This window comes from Chiroxiphia lanceolata, chromosome 7, assembly GCF_009829145.1.
Source record: "Chiroxiphia lanceolata isolate bChiLan1 chromosome 7, bChiLan1.pri, whole genome shotgun sequence".
NCBI lineage: Eukaryota > Metazoa > Chordata > Aves > Passeriformes > Pipridae > Chiroxiphia > Chiroxiphia lanceolata.
In genome coordinates this window covers 5,173,028-5,193,683 of record NC_045643.1, presented here as the reverse complement: position 1 = coordinate 5,193,683, position 20,656 = coordinate 5,173,028, and the positions used below count along the sequence as shown (strand labels likewise).

The 20,656-nt window shown below is 42.5% G+C and overlaps 1 protein-coding gene across 16 annotated transcripts in view; it reads right to left on the bottom strand.

Annotated features, from left to right (window-relative positions):
* Positions 1-20,656, bottom strand: part of UNC80 (unc-80 homolog, NALCN channel complex subunit) — a 121,090-nt gene that overhangs the window by 89,408 nt on the left and 11,026 nt on the right. For 14 of the 16 annotated variants that reach the window (XR_004358087.1, XM_032693554.1, XM_032693553.1 and 11 more), the window contains 11 exons: positions 19,844-19,917; positions 19,193-19,332; positions 15,367-15,628; positions 10,458-10,592; positions 9,607-9,829; positions 8,018-8,158; positions 5,767-6,035; positions 4,762-5,130; positions 3,821-3,967; positions 1,747-1,894; positions 229-377 (listed from right to left, as the gene is read on the bottom strand). Coding sequence is in view for 15 of the 16 variants with exons in the window: in XM_032693554.1 (XP_032549445.1) it covers positions 229-377; positions 1,747-1,894; positions 3,821-3,967; positions 4,762-5,130; positions 5,767-6,035; positions 8,018-8,158; positions 9,607-9,829; positions 10,458-10,592; positions 15,367-15,628; positions 19,193-19,332; positions 19,844-19,917 (2,057 nt within the window). In the remaining variant the exon portion in view is untranslated. The remainder of the gene's footprint in view (positions 1-228; positions 378-1,746; positions 1,895-3,820; positions 3,968-4,761; positions 5,131-5,766; positions 6,036-8,017; positions 8,159-9,606; positions 9,830-10,457; positions 10,593-15,366; positions 15,629-19,192; positions 19,333-19,843; positions 19,918-20,656) is intronic. The other 2 variants (XM_032693542.1, XM_032693552.1) reach the window with 1 other exon arrangement.

Here is a 20,656-nt window from a genome sequence, read left to right as displayed (position 1 = left end):
AAATTGCAATTCATACTTTTATCACACAACTTTTATTCTGGCTAAGTCCCCAGGGTCCAAAACAGGCATGCAAGAAGGGCATCACATTTACATAATACTTCAACTGTGACTGCATAGCTTGCTACACTCAAGGGATTTGGTTAAACTGAACTAATTCTTCACTGTAAAGTCTCACTGGTGACACCCAAGTGAAAAAGTAACTTTGTTAACGTGAAATCAAGTGCTTACCAGGTTTTCCGGGCTGTGGAGCTCATGTGTAGTGGAAGCACAGCGAGTGATCAGTGACTTGAACATGGCACTCACAATAATACCTTCTACACTCTGGGCTGTAGACTTGTTGTCCACTGTGGTGAAGTTATTCCCAAATCCAGCCTTGTCTGTGAAATTCAAGTATAAGCAAGCCCTCTTGTTAGGAATGGTTTAAAAGAGATGGCTTAAAGACACATGTAAAGGAATTATTATTATTATTATTATTATTATACATGAGACAGGGACATGTCCTCATCTAATATCCTATGCTCAGTTCTCATAATCCCACCCCACAAAAGTGAGGGGTAAAAAAAATGACAAGGATGAAATCCTCCCAGAAATATCTGTATTATGAAAAAGGGATTGAAAAGATTGGGACCACTCTGGCTTCCTTTTATCCACATCTCTCATTTACAGATGTACAGACTAAGGCATAAAATTTGAACAATACCCCCAGCTTTTCTGGTTACCATTCTAAAGGACAAAAGATGTTTGATTAAGCTGAAAAGTGACAACACCCATGAAAATTAAATCTTCTGAACTACGGGAATGCTGTTCTTGAAAGGTGCACAGGGAGACCAAACTCTCAGAAAGAGTCAAAAAAGAATTACACATTCACATTAATTACAAGAAACATCCCAGTTTCATGAGCTGAGAGAAAAGACTTTCAAGAGCTGTACGAGCTGCCACGCTTCAAAGCATAAGCCACTCAATAACTGATGAAGACTCAGGGAAACTTCCTATGGGTATATTCTTCACAAAAGCTGGCTATATACAAATATTCTTTGATGCTTTCTCTGAAATGCCTGGGATCAGAGACAGGCTAATAAACTAGACAGACTCCCTGACTGTTTCAGAGAAGCTATTCCTACCCTGTAAACAATCACTGTTAACTGCTAATGCATGCAGTGACCAAGCATAAATGTTTAGTTGTTCTAATAGCACCTGGAATAATTTTTCTAACTTAAAAAAACCCTCAAAACCCCCTACATACACACATGCACACACACTCACAACTGCAGTCACGTGCATCTGTGTGTTCCTGTTTTTGTTCATTCAGCCTGTTCTTGCTGTTTACTGCCTCATCTGAGGCACCACAGAGGGTTCTAATGCTCAATTATATCTCCATTCAGACCTGGATTAAACAGGTCATTCCAGCTGGCGCCATGTCATGAAGCAGAGAATTTCCTGCCTGAGGCATCGCTGGATGAAAGTATTTTCTGTGAAGAGCCATGAACAACAGACAGGATGAATCAAGAGAGAGACCTTCAATTTTAGGTGCACTGGGTGCCCCAAGATCTCTAGGCAAGATCACTGGGTTTTTGGATCTGAAGAGGTCCAGCTCCCCTGACCCACACTGGATAAAGATACACACTCTATTTTCTGAGGATAGCAACTCACTTTTTTTCTTTTTCTAAAGGAACAGGGTATGGCTTCTTTCTGATGGCATAGTTTAGGAATACTCAAATGAGAGTTTCTGAGACTAGCTATACTTACTGTCAGTGACTGGCTCCATGCAGAATCCCAATAAAGCATGAAGGAAATCCACCACATTATTGAGAGAATCCCTGTTCACATAATCCCTCATGGTCTGCCGGAATTGAATCTTATCCAGTTTGTACAGCTTTGTGAGGCAGTTCTGAGCCTGCAATGATATCCATCAAAAAACACCTCATCAAAGTACATAGAAGCAGGGGAATTTTGCTCTTGCTTAGCCAGTGCTCTGCTGTGCTGTCTCTGAAGGAGTCTTCTGGAGGAGCCAGAAGGTTCAGGTTCCGTAACAAGATATATTCACCTCTGGAGGCAACAATAAATTCAGCATACGGAAACAGTGTACCAGCATGGGTGCCACTGTTTGGAGGTGGTGGTGAAGTCCCTGCCAGCCATGTCTCAAGGTCTCTCTTCCTCTCCCCAAGCCCAAAGTGGATTCTCACTGGATGTGAATGAAGTAGGAATGTACCACCTCCATCAAGGCTCAGTGCCTTGGTGGAACAGGTTCTTAGCCTCAGGCATCTGATTTGCAGCCTCTGGCTCAGAACAACCCATTTGAGGCACCTATACCCAGTGACCCACTTATATAATGCAAAATACTAACTTTTTATTTAAAAGCTATTGATTGCCAACTTCTTATCACAAAACTATCCGTCCTACAGGGACCCCATGCAGGCTGGAGTTAAGAGAATCTAAAATGTCAGCTCTGTGGGAAACATGAACACTCTAGCTACATACAATAGGATGCTTAACTTCCCCATAAACTCAGACAAGTGATTGTCCATGCAGTCAACACAAATGGTGCATGCAAAGCAGTTTGGCCAGACAAATGCAGAGAAAATGCAGCAGACTTAGACACCTAGGAAAATCTCTTCCCATAAACACCTCAGTTCAATGGGTCTGATAAGAACCTTGGCTCCAAGAGACCTATTCATTTATGCTTAATGTTATGCATAGGCCTAAATGCTTTGCTGGCTCAGCTCCAACATGATCTTAAAAGTCTAACTGACATTGTGATGAATATGGTACCTGTTCAACCAGTGCTCTGTGCAGCAGAATACTGTTACTACTGCCACTCTCTCACCCCATCTTGTCCCACTGTATCCAGAACTAACATCACTGCTGCAGTCTCCTCAGTACCTGGGAGCCTAGCTAACAGAACACTGCAGGATACAGAGCAACCAGTCCATCTCTGAGCCATCTAGCTCAGATCCCAGAACTAAATTATAGCTCTGTTGGCGTGATTCAGGCTAACCAAAGCCATGGTGTAGCATCTGGATCACACCCATACCGTGGGATTAGTAAATTCTCATTACAGTCACGAAAAATGCTCCCTTCTGCAAGTACACAAGGTGAGGAGGAGGCACATGCTGGAGAAGGCCTTTGAAAGGCTCCCACCTGACAGGGCATTGGACTGATTGCAGGGAGGTAAATTCTTCTGGATGAAGTCTGATATCTGGGCTACATCCTGGGCACTTTCCACTACTTCAGCTTGGGCAGAACCAAAACTGTAAGGAATTGACAGTGATGATCCATCCTGCCCTTCAGGAGGGCATGAGTGAGTCTTTCACTTCCTTGCAGCACACCAACATGCCTGCAAGTAGAGTGTACTTCAACTATCAGGAGCTGACAAAGCAGCCCAGCAGCAACCAGCAACCATAATGACCATTAGGAAAGGTGCACAGACCTACACCTTACACTTCCGGATTTAGATATGCAACCCAAGACAGCTGCATCTCCTGTAAGTGGCATACTCTACTGGGGTAACGTTATGAGAAAAGTTACTTACACCAGCTCACACAGGGGTTTTCTCCCATGTATTTGTCCCAACCCATCCATTGGGGTGGTCAGAAGCACCCTGGACTTCAAGTCTGCTCTTGGCACCCCCCCAAGGGCTGCAAGATAACACAACAGCTGAAAATCTGTTACAGCTGGGCTGTGACACAATCTTTGAGCTGGGGCAAAGAGCAACACATTTATTGTCAATACAGAGAAAGCTACAGAGGAGGCAGACAGCAATCTCAGCAGATGATGTCAAAAGTACAAGGGGGGACGCTGTAATGAGCTTTAATTCTCTTACATTCTCCCGGAATACCTGGTGTCTCAGGCGATCTCCAGAGAGCCCTCGGTGTCCTTCTCCACAACCATAGGCACAACCCAGGGACTTCACAATTTTTATCAGCATTGTGAGTGCCAGCCTATGGGTGCTGACAGATGGGCCTTCATCCTGAGAGTCACAGAGGGAAAGACAGTGTGGAATCCTGGCACAACCACCAGCATTTTGTTAACATTCTACTTTTGACAAATTGCTGTCCATTTTTCCTCTCAGACACTCCATTACTGAGTTGTTATTCTTGAAGTGTTTACTCCAATTATTTTTCAGGTTTAGGAACCAGCCCCATCCCTTTCAGCTCCCATCAGAAAGTTCTGCAATAAATGTGAAGCCTCTACATGCTGCTATGCATACCATTCAGCCTGCCCTTCAAAAAATTTTGCCTGAAAATTTCTACTTGAGTAGAAAAACAAGCATCTTTTTAAAATGTCTTAGGTGTTATGCTACTATGAATTACAACTTTGGATGTCAGCAACAGCATCTCGTGGCCAATTCTCATAGCAACACAGAAATTTATGACTACTGGTCATAGAAAAGAAGATGTGCTCATATGCTGGATTTGATTTTTCCTTAGAAGTTATGAATAATAAACCTCCCAAAAAATCATTGTGATTGAGGGTTTCAAACAATTGACAAGATATTGAAAATGTCCACACGAGGCTTACAAATTTTGCTTTTGGCAGCTGCTTCTCTGGAGTAGTTACAGTGCTTGAGTTCCCAATCATGTTTCCTCAGTGGACACCCCCCCCTCCCCCGCCCCGTGAGCACCAGAGCAAAACAAATTAATTTGTCACTGTGGTGCAAAATAAAAGAGAGCAAACAAAAGGGCAGTTGCATACATATGCATACTCAATCTTAACAGACCTTACAGTACTTTCAGGAATTGTATAAAGGAAAGCAATACAAACCTTTTCTTGTTTTTTGTCATTCTTCTCATATGGCCCTCCTCCTCCTCCACCACCTCCATCACTTCCACCTCCACCTCCTCCTCCACTTCCACCACTTCCTTCTTCTCCTCCATCTCCAAATCCACTAACTGGAGGTGGCCCAAATCCACAAGTTGAACCAGCAGAAGCAGCCCCTTTGAGCTGGAAGGATCCTTCACTTGGTCTCTTCTCAGGAGCCTCATTTTCTTTGTTCTCGCTCTTCCTCCGAACCTTCTCTACACAGGGCACCACACCAAGCTGCAGTAAGCACTCCACAATGTTCAATGCCACATCACAAATCCGGGAGCTGATGTCATGGTTTAGGACCAAGTAAACAGCCTTCAGGACCACCTGGGAGATCCAAACATCATATTTAAAGTCAGGTTTACTTTCTTTTCTAATACAATTTTGTGCCTGGAAACTGTAGTCACAGACCAGAGACTCATTATAGCAGGCACAGTACAAATTCTGAATGAAGGACATACAACCCTAAATCCCAAGAGCCTACAATCTAGGTGTAAGACAAGAAACCACAGGCTGGGCACAGTCAGGCGGCAAAGGAAACCATGAGATGACATCTGTGAGCCTGAGAATACCGCTTCGGTGCACCGGGAGCTGTCAAGTCATTAAGAAGAAAGCAGGAAAGGTGAGTTTTAAGGTGCCATTAGAAGAAAGGTGCTACTCAGTCTTATACTATACTTATAGGGAATTTGGTGCATGCCCCAGGAAACAGTCATTACATTATACCACTTAAGATTAGATGTGTGCATTCCACATGCACATGCACTCCTTGCAAGGAGTAACAGGAGTTGCAGTATCTCAGAGGAGACTCTTAGGATATGCACAAATGTATCTGACTGACTTTTATGTACTGCTGAGAGAAGTCATATAAAGAGGTGGAGGAAAAGCCCATCCAAACCCTGATCTCAATGGTACAGCTATATTGACAGAAGAGGGACCTGGCTCTCCTCGTTCCTTGCCAATTACCGAGAGATCCAGCATGCCGTTCTTGTGGACAAAGTTGTTGGTTCCATCAATGTGATCAGTGTCCTCCAAGCAACTGTAATTGATGCAGGAATCTGTCAGGCTCCGTGGGAGGTTGGCACATGCAAGTGGTTCGTGGGGCATCTCAGGGATGGGCACCTGGTTGCAAAGCTTCCTCATGTGCTCGCTGAAGAAGTCGGCATAGCCCACGTTGAACGAGGCCAGGGTGGTGTTGAAGGTGGCCACAGTGATGGTGGAGATCTGGGACCGCACTGCAGGGGGGAAAATGGCTACCTGTAAATTTCCACCTCTAGACTTATGGAATGGAAGATTGAGGCTGAGCGTGTTTAAAGCTGCTCTTAATGCAGCTTGTAATGCTGAAAGACAAGACAGGTTCCTAATTACTATAATGGATACTGGGATGAAAGATAGATGCATTTCTTCCTTTAAGCCAGTGTAAATTAGAACAACACTGAGTTTGCTCTAGCAGTACAGTTCCATGGCAGCTTAAGTTGATCTCGGTCAAGCAGGCAGTTAATTAGATCAGGGAACTCAGCCAGCCTAAATCTAATCCAAAGGGGGGATTAGAATTTGGCTAACTTTGATCCCTGTACTGGTCCAGTGCATGGTCTTTAAAGCAGCACTGCCCCTGTAAGGCAAAGAAAAAAGACTCTGCAGCTGGATGCAGGAGTGAAGGTAGGGGAACAGCAGCACCAATTTGGAACAGTTTTCTAAGTCACACCAATATGAAATATTTCATCACACCAGTTGAAAAACGTGGAGCAGTGTGTTCCTAACAATACCTATGACAGTCTAAACCACCTGCAAAATGCAAAGCTATCCGATCAGAAAGGCACCATGGCATCTCACTTCACAGTGTTCAGAGAAGGGAACTCATTACATAGTCAAGTTTAACTTTAAATTGCTCAGATTAGCATGTTGGCTACACAAGCCAATTTTTATCAAGGATTCACTGTGTTTTTACAACTCATGCTGAACTCCAGGCCACAATGTTAGTAATTTCCCACACTTAGTGCTTTTTAAGGAGGTTTATACACCCTGTAGTGTAGAAAGACCCTATGTGTCCCACAGGGTTGGTTGGACTGTCACCTGCCAGACAGTAACAGGGCTATGGAATAACAAAGAACTTCTTCCTAAGGCTATTTAATGTATTCTAATTAATAATACAGCATACATCTAATAAGCAATGACTCAGTGATGAACTGATTATGTTATATATTATGCAAATACCAACTTGTCAGAAACTTGCCAGACTGGTGACCAGATTTTCTCAAAGCCTGTGCAACCCTTCCAGCACTGAACTAGCACTATTTATTAGGAGAAATGTTCTAAGGCCAACAGCAGTACCTTGAACTAGGGTACAATTTGGTCAATGATCAGGGCAGGAATTAGCTGTTTGTATCAGAGGGTTTCTTGCTGGCAACTGTGATTTTTTAATGGCATTCACTGAAATTTGTATGGTGAAGATAACAATAAAGATGGTAGTAGGAAATCTTGTTCCAACCATTTCCCCCTTCAAATGCAGTTAAAGCTCTTTCAGTGAGCCCTGCTAACTCCTGTGCAAAGATCCTTTTCCTTCTTTGGGTTGGGTGTAGCCCATCTGTCACCAGCAGGCTGGTGTCATGTAAACAAACCCATGATCAAAACCCCCAAAATTCTGCTGGTGATACCAGACTCAGAGCCAGGTGTTGATCTGCTGGCTCTTCCTGTTTCTTCTCTCATCATTCCCTTGCAAAACTGGAAGGATAGAGAACACTACTTGTGCTCCTCTTCCCTTAATCAGTCATCCCAAGGCCCTGAAGCCTTTCTTGCGATTGAGTAAATTTCAAAGCCAGCCTTCTAACTGGAAAGAAGGGAATTAGGAAAAAAGCCTGTGATTCTCAGCACAGTCCAGGAGCTGTGGATTGTAAAGGGGTATTAAATACCATAAAATACCCCATGAAACCACTGAAGATAACAATACCAAGTTTCTGCCCAAAATTCTGTGCTGTGTTGTGGTAAGGCAGAAAACACCAAACCCTGCGTTCTCCCTGCTGATGGCCACCAATTGCTTTAACAACTGCACCAGATAAACGTGAAAGGTTTGGAACATTTTTCTACACAGAACAAAAAGCACTCAAAAGATATGGAAATAAAAAAGGAAAAAACAATTAGTCACATACTCATATATGGAAACTCAGCTTCTTGGAGTTGATATTTCAGGGAAAAGTCTTTCCTGGTGTGTTAAATTTACCTTCTTTGACTGTGTTCTCCCCGTGGCTGTTTGAGTGGTCTGGCAGGTCGGAGACCAGCGTGTGATGAGAGTGCGAGTGCCTGGCGCTCAGGCTCTCCATCTCCGTTGCTGTGTCAGAGCTCCCCCGCCTGGTAAACTTCCCTAGGGCGAGGACAAGAAAGGATATTCGGTTTACTTATCTGAGAAGTGCTTGGAGGTAAGAGACAGGAGCTGAGGTTAAAAACTGGAGGAGCGGAGTCTGCAAAAGTCAACGCATTCCAGGACACTGTGAAGCAGAACCAAACATTATAGTGGGATCTCTCACGGGGGTTTATTGATATAAAGACCAAAGGTAATAACTCTCTGCAAGGTTCTTCCCCTCAGCACATACACCCACCTTCTTAACCACCAGCACCTTCAAGAAAATGAGACTGGTCAGCACTGTATGACTCCACCCTTTGAGGCAGAGTATAGGAATTTGGTTTCTTCTCCTCTGGTCCAAAAGAAATAGGTATTTCAGGATGGAGAGTGCTAAGGCAAAGGAAATTTTTCAAGAACGCAATACGATACAAAATCCCATCTACTAAAAGAGGGGGACTGTCTCTGAAGTAGGCAGGATCTGTTGACCAGTAGACTTGAACCTGAAATACATGATTTCACTAAACATCAGAAAGCAAAAAACTGTAGGTTTAGGCACAAGAAGAATCTGGAGTCCCTGGGATTAAATTTCAACTAACTTCTTGAGGTACTGAATATATGGAAAGGAGGATTTAGATACAAAGTTTGTAATCCTTGTACAAATCTATAAATGTATATTAACTACTGACAAAACACATATGAATCTTTTAGAATTCACTTGGCTAAGTCCACTCTCCTCTGTCCCAGAGAGGGACATGTTTCCACTGGAGAGCTCTTCAAAATGGTGCCATCTAAGATGTTGAAAATGAGAAGGCTCTGGCACGGCAGATCATTTTGTTGCCTATCATCTTTAAGAAAGGGTGCTATGATAAAAATCCACGACATTGGGAGTAAATCTGTGAAACAGAAAAATGCCTAGACATTGTTCAGTGAACTTGGAAGCTTGAAGGAGTCAATTTTTACATTTAAACAACTGTATCTTTGCAATATCGAGACAGCATAAGCCTCGCTGAGACAATATCCTATTTATATTGTATCCAACATTCAATTGAGGAAGACTGTGAATAGAATATTTTTTGCCATGCTCCTAGTGACCACATTGCTGCCTCTTTAGATATTTTTCTTTAAAAGAAGAGGATGCAAATATTCCTTGAATCTATTTTAAGCTGCAGTCATGCAATGCTTGCTACCACTCAGGAAAGGCATACTCAAGTGGTACAGTGAACCCTACAGGTTGCCACAGGAGCTATTATTCTAGTGAAGATGGTAGTTTTCAGAGAAAAAGTGAACTAAGGCGTAAGTCATTCAAGGTCTGCTGTGAGCAGTCGCCACTTCTACCAACAGGTGTGTCATGCTGCAAACAGAGCCAAGGTGACAACAGGATGTACGATGAAACAAAGAGCCTTTGTTGTTCTCTGGATGTTTACAACAGGAATGACACAGAATCTGGGGCAGATATAACAACATCTCACCTAATATGGTGGTTTGCCATCCTCCTCTCTCAATGCCACGTCGGTCCTCTCCGATTCCAGAGAAACTGCCAAAGGAGAAAGTGCTGCGAGTGGGTGAGACATCCAAATGATCCTCATGGAGGAGGAAAGGCACCCCCATCCTTCTTTGCCGCTTCTTCCCAGTGTGGTGGAAAGGAATTGACCCTTTGCGCTCGCGTTCCCTGTCCTCTTTGCGGCTCTTAAACTGCAGGAAGAAGAGGGAGAGATATGGGAGCAAGTAGAACCTTTGAGCCATGGAAGACTACCATTTGAGGGAAAAAGATAACACAGATGTGTGTCCCAAGCATAACCTTCCACTCTGAGCTTCTTACCTTGGGCATTTACCCTGCTAGCAACCATCTGCACGCTGGGACCACATGAGTGTTTAAAGGAACTTAGTATTGCCCTCAGCTGGGAGGGATGCCCTTGGATAATTTTATGACGCTCTTGGACCTTGAGCTAGATGCACAGAATACACAAAAGTCTGCCTAGTATCTTGAATGGTTGCAACTTAGAGCTAGGATGAGGTAAAAATATCAGAAAACCTCACTGACTTAGCTGGAAGTACAAGTGAGCACCAGCATTTAAAAATCAGCACTGTTTGAGTGCCCTCCACTCATGCAGTTTCAGCAGAACAGCTATTTGAATAAAGATTTGAGTATCATGTCTGCAATGTGCACATGAAAACCTATGTAATAACACCCAACTCCAATGAAAAGGGACATCAATCTCACATATGGCGTGAACATAAATTCTAAGCAGACCTTCAGCCACTATTTAGCAGGACAGTGAAGTGCTGGATCATAGGTAAATCAAAGTTTTCTTTCACCCACCTTTTTGAAGATGCTCATCCCCAGGTCTGTGGAGAGATCTGGAACTGCTGGTCTACGCAAGTTGGTCAATGAAACCTTGGAAAATGCCTCTGCGCTTAGTGATTTTTCTTCCTCATTACATTTCATTGTAAGATCCTGCAGCTCCCAAAAGAAGACAATAAGCACAAGGAGAAATAGAGGACAATCAGCTTTAAAAAAAAAAAAAAAAGCTACTTCCAGGAGCTGTCATAGGAGCACTGCAGAGGAAAAGAACCTCCAATTCATTAAACAAAATGGTACACACATTTAAAGAAAAACAACTGAACAAACAAAATGTAGAAACTCTCAGAATTATTTACCTTGTCTAACATTTCTGTCACAGGCTTTGCTGTCAGTGTGGTCTCACGGCATGTTCTTCTCCAGTCTGATTCTGAACCCAGGTATGACTCTGGGTAGCTGACGATCTTCTGATCGTACACTGATGAGCAATCACAATGGCTACCCTTTTTGAAGCGTTTTTATTTGAGATCTAAGAGAATATGCCCTTAATAATATATATCTTTAAATACACATTTTGGAACTGACTGGCAATAAGCAGCACTGTCCCTTCAAAAGACTTGATTTTCAAAAAAAATTTATTTACTCACAGAAGAAACCTAAGAGTTCTACATCACTAAGCATCCTCCACTCATAATAACAGTGCTCCCAGGCCATCATAGTTCATATTTGTGTAATTCCCCCCTTCCTATATCCCAGAATGTCTCATGACAGTGAAAACCATGAGGCTCACTCACCCCAGTTTCAGTAGAGTGTGCTCAAGCACCCTCTGCACTGAGCAACACACATTACACCTGCCTGCTGCAGAGAAGGGCTTTGCCACAAAAATGGCACAAGCTCAGCTCCTGGCCATCTGCTCCCATTAAAGATCCAATGCCACCTTCCATGAGATGTTTGTGCAGCTGACCTGACCGAATTCCCAGAGGATAATTTCAACTTATTTCTGATGGAGATGATGTTTTTCTTCACTTTCCCATCAGAAACGTTGTGCTGAACAACGGGGTTATGTAAAAATACCTTTTGCTTTCAATCCAGAGATAGCCATAAGGCAAGGACAGATGAAGCGACTCCGATAGTACAGGAGGTTTAGATTCTGCCTTGCCAGATTGTCCATTGCAGAGCCAGCCAGCTCTGCAATATAAAAGTGTGCAGTTTTATGCACAAAAATGTCCAGCAGAAGTCAGTGACAGCCTTTGCAGCTGAAATCTTAAGTACCAGTTACAGTGTTTGCAGTACTGGGATACTGGGAATCACACATTTTTTCAGAGACTTTTCAGAGTAATCAGAGACTAGCCTTAAATTCTTCCTAATTATTTTATCAGCACAAGAGTGAAGGAGACACACAACAGTAAGATTCCTCTTCACCACTGTCTGTAGTACAGGTATGCTTATAAACCACTTTGCTTATATAACTGAAGGTGCCATGGAGGAGTCACACGTAAAATCCAACACACAGCAAATCAGGATTCAAACCTAGGTGCTCTCAACGGCAAGGCCAAGTACTCTATATAGCTTGGTTCTTAGTTTTTACAACTCTCTGGTCTCTTCTGGCCATCGTACAAATTTATTTTGGATTCATTATCTTTGTACACTACTGACTAAATCAGTGTTTTATTAGGTGGCTTATGGTCACCAAAAGACAAAGTAAGGATCAGGGCCTACTGAGTCACAAGCCATACAAGCACAGACAACACAGGCCCAGCTCTGAAATCTGCTCAGGGTAGGTATCCAGAAAACAACACCAGAAAACGAAATTACAGAATCGCCTTAAATCTACAGTATGGTAGATGACACATTTTAATGAACCAAGCTAGCACTCTGATGAAGACTGATTAAAACCATGGGTATTCTGTGCAGTAGACTGTGTAGCAATTATGATACGCACAGAATGGATAAGAAAGCAAAATATTTTGGGGGTTGTTCCTCTAGATTTTGTTGCTTCTATTTTCTATCACCTTCCTGCCACACAACTCTATATGTACCAGCTCATTAGTACTTCTCTCAGCTCTCAAGAAATTACACTTGAGGCTCTTGGCTTTCTATCAGCATTGCAGCAAGAACTACAGCTGCACTGGTCCTATGCTTCATTTAAGTTTTGGCTCTTTCCCCAGCAATGCTAGTGCAAGACTGTAGCAGTTTGTGAGCCTCTGAAGGTTTCATGTCCTACACCTGCCCTTAGAGTGAATTTACTGCATACAGATGCAATGCAGGTTTCCTTCATCACATGTTGCCAGGACTGAAATATGTTTAGCCTCAAGTCACTTTCTAGAAGAAGTTGGTATTCATTTTATTCACACTTCATCCAGTGTCCCTTTTCCTGTGCAACGAGGCATACTGGAATGCTGCACTGAATCTTTTCCTACTTTGCTGTTCAGATTACTAGGTGATATATGGAGGATGTTTCTTTCATCCTCTCAAACCCCACTGCTTTAGCCCAAGCTTATCTGAAATGTGATTTCAGACACATAGGAAGTGAGAGTTTTGCTGAGACTTAGGGACATGCAGGAAATTACCCTGATGAACTGCAGAACAATAGAAAGAATGTAGATTTACCACAAAAGAATCTACTGGTGCCTGATATGATTTTCAGGCAGTTGTGTTTGTCCTTACTCACTTTTTGGTTGCCGCTTCAAATCTACCCTAAAGAAACACAGAGTGCCAGTATTTTTGAGAAGTAATTGATTGACCTTTGAGCAGAAATTACGACACTGTGTTAGGAATTTAAGATCGAGACTGAAAAATCAGGCTTTAAGCATATCCCTGTGCCAGATGAGCTCGTGAAGGCTTATCATACAACCCCTTGCGTTGCTAGAAAGAAAGGACAAATCCTACCCCTTGGGAGGTGGCATTCTCTGCTGTGAACGAGCAGAGAGCCATGAGTGATGAGACTCAATTTACGAACAGCAGTAAAGTCCCTGCAGTTGGCTGGGATGAACCAGAGCCCAGGTGCCTCACTATGTTGCACAGATTTCAGTCCTCAGAGTTGTAAAGGAAGGGGGGCACGAGTTGAAAGTTTTGCTGACTGTAAGACTGCTTCACCTCCTCCATCACATCTGTTCTGCGTAACAAATCAGAAACCTTTTTGAACAGGATTCCAGTTGGATGAAGTACAGCAGGAATACACAGGACTGACACAAAGGCTACCAAAAGCAATCAAACTTAGCCTTGGAGGGAAGAATGCCCTGGACAGTCCTCACATTAACAGCTATAATGTATCCAGTGGAACTGCCAAATGGCAGAAAAGTGACAGAGTAAAGGAATCTTGCAAGAGAAACAGCCTGGAAAAGCAAGAAATAGCCAAGTGTGTGAAAGAAGAGAAGTGTTTCACAGCATACAGAGAAGAATGAGGAAGACAACCCCATTCATACTGCCTCTATAAACCACTGACTGCACTCTCTGTTGCACTAGGAGCTAAACTGGCTAATGTGCAAAAGAACCAGGCTGTTATGAGCAAGGACAAAGGGACAATACATGCATGGAAACAGTGAACCACATCAACAGCAATATCTTTCAATTTTCCCTCCAGGAGATGATATTAAGGAGGATTTTCTGCACAGCAATCCCATACAATCTCCCTGCAAAGGTAGATTAAGATGGAATAGTAATTCATATCACCTGGCCTTTATGGAGCTATGTCAAGCTTTTACAGGGATGAAACAGGAAAACATTTTATAGAAATGACACTGAACTAGAATACAGTTTAAACAACACTGCTGCTGAGCCCTTAAAACCAGCTCTCATAAAAAATATAAGAATGACTATAAAGTCCTGAGATCTAAAAACAACAGTACTAATATTGACATTGTTTATGCTTTTCTTCTGGATTATGAGCATCTGGGCTCCACAGGAGAGAAGATACCTCAGCCTTCTTTCTTATAAAATGACAAGTCAAAAACCATCAGAGCCCTACAATACCGAAAGCAATGATTTTAAGAAAAACATTAAGAATTCTGAGATTTCTGACTCACAGAAAGACATTTGATAGCAACATTAGCAAAAGAGAGAGCCTTTTATTTGAGGTGTGTCATAAAATTGGATGGCAAAAATAGAATCTCTATTAAATTTTATTAAGCAGTTCCATCAACTCAGTAAATCAGAATTTGCTGTTAAAAGCCCACATGACAGGAAAAGAGGGCACAACCTAAAAGTAGCACAAATCAACAAGGAGATTAACTGAAACTGCAACAGTATCCCGTTTTTATCCCTGGAACAAGGGAGCTATCCAACAGAAAAAACACAAAGATCTTTTCTGCACCAAGGTCAGGAGTCTGGGGTTCATTTTCCAGCAAATAGGGAGCAAGTCTTGACACCTATTAGGACAGTTTGTCTACTGAGGTTTTGTTGGCAAATATAAAAGTTATGCAATAAGAATAACAGCAGGAGAAGAGGTAACAAGATGGAAGGCTTTTGCTCATGGCCACTGTTTGTGAAATCTAGTCTAATATTTAACCCAAGTGTTTGCCTGGAGTGTGCAGTGCTGTACCAAGTGCAGTTCCTTTTCTCTCTTTTGTGGGGTTACACCAGAGAAGCTCAGTGAGTCCTGCCCATTACACTGTAATGCAAAGGCAGTTCCATTTTTTCTGACAACTACATAAGTATATTCTCACATTAAAAACTAACATTATCACAGTTCACCCTGGATTAATTATCCCAAATAAATCCTCAAGCTTTCAGGCACCAGCTCTGACTATCTGCACCAGATTCTGCCCCCAAAACCCTCATCATTCTCAGGGTCTCTTTCTGAATCATGCACATATCTGACTCCTGGGCAGTTGAACCAACACCAAAGCTGTGCCTTTCACTACTTGTCCAGCCATCACTTCCCAGCATCGCCACAACAGCAGCTATTTCCTTGTTGGTAGCACCTGCTTACCTGAGTTTTGTGGGTGTTCACCAGAGAGGGTGCAGCAGCCACCATGGAGCTGCTCCGAGGCCTCAGCAAAGGGGTGATCTCTGGTTCGGGTGGCTTCTCTGGTTTTTCCTGCAGCATGTGCCTCAGCCTCTGCAGGTAGTACATCAGTGACCACTGTGTGCCCTCCTCAGACCAGTGTGGCTGCAGCAGGCAGCGCAGCACAGCCACGTCGAAGTACGTGGCGTAGCGAGACTTCTGGCACGGTGGGATCACCAAGGACACTCTGTTCCAAAAAGCAGGAGCAGGAATGTTAGTCATCAGGCTCCTTAGGCCTTCTTAGATACTCAGCTCCCTGAATAAAGAACCGACTCTTTGGGACCAAGGCTCTGACTGAGGAAAGCATTGAAGACACATAAGTGGATACTTAGCTTTCAATTCCCCAGAGGACTCCAGTACATGCTTTGTTAAGTGTTTTCTTGGATAGGGTTGCTTTCTTAAACTGTGATCTGAAGATAAGCCTCCAGCACTCATTCTAACTGAATAATTTGTTCAGTGGGAAACAGACAACCTTTGAGCACCTGCTGTTCAGATACAAGTAATGTATATTTAGGAATCGTTTACATTTCCTCATATCAGGCCTCGCTTAAAAAGAAGCAGGCAGGGCAGCTAAGTTAGTTAACACTTTAAGCCAATTAAATTGATTCCTATACATGTTAAAGTTACTGTTATAGACATTCTTTGCTGAGGTGTTCCAGAGAAAAAGACCATTTTAAGCCCTCATTATATTGTATTGTAGAAGTTAGTGTGCATAAAAGCAAGATGTCTGTAACAAGCCTAAGTAATGAGAATCCAGAGATTTCAGATTTTAAAGGCATCATATGTACTTTCAGAGTCCACCTTATTGCAAAAAAAAAAAAAAAAAACAAAACAATGCCCCTATCTTTTTATTCTTAATTTTTTATACCACTTCCCACCCAGCAGAGTACAACTGGCCTGATCTACCCTCTGTACAGTCACTTACTGTGAGGAGACAATCTGTCAGAAAAGAAGCAAGTGAAAGGGAGTCGGAGGAATGAGAATCACAGGGCAAAAGAAGGTGTGAAATCTGGGGGTGGGGCAGGAACTCTGGACATCTTTTTTTTTTTTTTTTTGCCTGCCGAAGTACACATTTTGAATATTTCCACTCTGTGTGTTAGAAACACACCTCTGTGACCTGAGTACTTCTGGGATTTGTGGATTCTATAAAAATCAACAGCTCTTTCATGCATTGTATTCTCGGGCATTTGAGAATCATCACAAGAACATCAGGGTTTTTTTGGTTGGGTTTTTTGGTTGGTTTTTTTGTGGGCTAGTTGTTGTTGTTATAAGCTATTTATATTATCAGCTCTGCTAAACAGCATGAAAACAGAGTGGGCAGGACACCCCCATCTCTAGCTGGGTACCATCACATTCTAAGCAGAGGGATCTGAGGACAAAGTCCAGAAAAGCATCAGGGAATAGCAGCAGTACTGACCAGTGGGACCTTTAAGTGCTCAAGTGAAGAGCATGTTTTAAGTGCTTTGCTAGATCACTGCCCTGTGCATCCAAAGCAGGTACAGAACTGCCAGAGGAGAAAGAAGTGTGCAGTGAACATTGACACCACTTGGAATCATATGAACCCTGTTCCATATTACCCTTGGAAACAGGGAGCAGGTGGCATGGTTGGGCTTGAAGTAATGCATAGATCTAGAGCTCAAACCTGCAGGAGTTGGTTTGCTGCCAGCCCCACAGGCCAATGTCAAAGGCACTTGGTGACTGCAGACCAGCCCATCTGTGTCAGCATATGTCACCCTATATGCAATACATAGATTGAAAGTCTCTTTTCTAGTGCTGCATTCCAGGTAAAAATGCTTAAAGTTTCATGATTTTAAAATGACACATTATAAAAACCAGAAAAACTGAATTAGAAAGGAGAAAACAAGGAGAAATGGGAATATGCTATAATTTTTTTCCCATAAACCTGATACAAAGGCTGGTTTTGTCACAGTCCAGGTTGTGTCACACAGATGCAGCCTGCAAAAAACCTTAAGGGTAGTTGGAATACTCAAAGTATCCCAGCAAAGGAAATAAAGCCCGTCATCTCAGTAGCAATTGTGAAAGGTGATGCATTGCTCCCTGGTCACTTTGCAGGACCTTGATATGTGTCTGAGAGTCTGAACAGTCTTTCATGCTCTCCTGCATGTGGCACAGGCAAATCTGAGGCATGACACAGCCTGGAGCAAGGCATGTTCTCCTTATGAAATATTTGTCACTAAAGTCCTTCCTACAAAGCCTATTTCCCAGGCAGCCTGTTCAAGGCAGAAGCTGGATAAAGGGCTGTGCCTTTATTTGCTTCTGTGTTAAACTGTATCACCTGTATACGGAGAATTTCACTGAGTGGAGGAGGGATAATCGGCCATTTGCTCAAGCAGTGTCTGAGGAAGCAGAAATTAAACTCTATACTTCATTTAAAGGGAAATCTAGCGCTTGTATAATCAACTCCTGGTTGCCTGTGACTGCAGGGAATGTGGAAAGGCAGCCTGCCTCCAACTGCTGGCCAAGGACAAAGGAATACTGCGGCTGTTGGTAAGCAGAGTAAACAACATTTGTTCCCCAGTTGTCTGTTGCTCGGCAACCAAAGCTCCCTGTACAGTTTTAACTGATCAATGAGTTCTGCAAATGAGGAGGCATAATGATGCTCTCTTCAAAGCCTGTCTAAAGCTTCATCCCCATGGCAACCACTAGACCCAGCTTGACAAATTTATCACCTGATTCTGTCTTCTTAAAAGGTTGCTTTTTTTTTTTTTTAACAGCTGTGCACTCTCTGAGAAACAGTGTTCACATACAGAAAGGCTGTTCTGTCCCCAACTTCAGTTTTACTGGCTCACATTAATACAAATTAAATAAAGACCCAGAACTGACAACAAAATCCCAAGGGAAGCCTCCCGATGGGATGAGAGCCTTAGAGAATAGCTTTGCTCTTTGGACCACAAATCAGAGCTGTTCCTAGATGGTATCCAGAAACCCACTCCATCCTACATTTCTTCTGTCACTGTAATGAAGCCATTTCTTAAATCTGCAGCGTTCTGGACATGACATTTCCCAAAACAGAACCAAAATTTTCAGAAGGAGTTTAAGTGACACTCCTAAATCCATAGAGACCTAAAATTATAGTTATATACATTAAAATTATAGGCTTCCCTCCCTCTCCGCCCCCTGAAAACACTTATCAGCTTCATTTACTTTATGGCACCACCAAGTGTCCAGCACTACTGAAAATCTGGTTCTACCTTTATGCACCCTAAAATCTAGATGAATTTATCAGTGCCATGCAGGAAAACCTGTATGCTGCAGGGCAAGCTGAAAGGATGTTTGCGTGGCTGTTCTTCTTTGTTAGCTTGTTCCTTTGGGACAGTAGTCTGAAGGAAGCTAAGCAGCAGGATTCAGAGAAGAAATAATGAAGGCAATGGAGACAGGCTTGCAAAAATCCTTTGCTAGAGGGAAAAAAATCTGATCAGAAAGATGCCAGAAAATATACCAGTTGCCTGAGGCTGAATCCAGCTTAGGAGGGTTGAACCTGCAATTTATTTGTTGTGTCTTTAATTTTAAGAAACCAACACACTAGAAAAGACTAAAGAAACTGTCCCAACAGGTCAGCTAGAGATTTCTTCAATGGAAGTGGCATTGTGTCACCATCCTGTTCAAAACCCAGAACTGAGATTTCTGGCATTAAGAGTTTGAGATAAACATTGAGCATGCTCATCATGCACAGACAACAGCAGATTCAAGATACAGGACTTGTATAACTTTCTCCTGAGGGGGTTTGTACCTGGGATGTGCAGTACCTCTCTCCTGAGAGGTTTGGGAGGATATGCTTCCATCCAAGGAATTTCCACGATGACATGCTGAAACAGCAGCCTTTGGAGGTACAAAATCTGGCTGTGTTGTCTCACAGACCACCTGCAGTCCCTTTGGATGGTTGTAATAAAAGAAAAGAGATATATAAACATACTTATCTCTCCCATATTAGCTTTGTAACTGTGATTTGTGCTTAGACATGACCAGTACTTCCACCACAATGCCATGGTAATATGGAGAAACTGAGCAAGCCTGGGGCTTCTTAGTACTAGGCATTGCATAGGCAAAGGGTAAGACAGGGCTTTTGCCCAGGAAAAAACGTAAGATCATTGAATCATAGAATGATTTGGGTTCCAATGGGCCTTTAAGATCTAGTTCCAACTCCCCATCATAAGCAAGATCAGATTTCCATCCTACAAGACAGGATAAGGACAAGGAGATCCAGACAACTACACCTAATACCCTTTGGTTCCACTGCAAACTAGGTTGGGAGCCTTTGGAAGAACTGTGAATAACTGTAATTTCTGGAGATGGAATACTTTAGGGTGGTAACAGCAAGTTCTGTTTCCCCCCCTCTCTCAGCTCCTTATTCAAGCTTGTCAAAACTTAGCACAGAACTCACCTCAGTACGGCCACTGTCCAGATTAGGGGATTCACAAGTCGCACTCTGATTGTTGGTGGGAGAACTTCTCTTGGCTGAGAAAAGAAGTCAAAGCAGAACATTTCAGGAAACACCTCTTATATTATAATGTACCACTGAAAGGACAAACCAGAAAACAAAACCAAACGCAAAGCAGCCTCTCTCTGCTGCAGACTTTCTGGGCATCAGCCACAGCCATAAAAAGGAAAAAGAAAAAAAGGACTGTTTGAATTTTTTGCACAGTTATTTCCATTGCGTTGTCATCAACACTGTCTAGTGGAAACCTCTATTTCTTTAAAATTTAATTTGAAAATAAACTTTATCCTAAATCCATCTGCCATCAAATTTTGTTTTCCTGTACATACTAGTCCCTTTCATTTTGGAGTTTTCCCTCCTATTTGCACATATATTCAGGTCCTTTTCTAGGCTACATCTCTCAGAGTGTATTGGGATTTCCAATTTGCCAAATGCTTTCATCACAGGAAACACACATATCATAAAGAAAGTTTGGTCAGTGATATTGTAGCAGAACAAGGGCATAACACAGACTAGAATGACTATTCTTGAAATCCTGTCACATTGAAAGCTGTGCAGATGTGACTTAGACTGACTGCAAACAAAACATTCAAAGCTTCTTCATTATATTTTTTTAATTTGTTATGTGAAGGAAAATTTAAGTAAATTTGACTTTTTTTTGGTCCCAGTTTGAGATAATGCTAAGACAGCAGCATCTTCCTTGATATAAAGGAATGAGTTCCAATTACTATTTCTGTCCTGCTGAAAATGCTTTCAAAA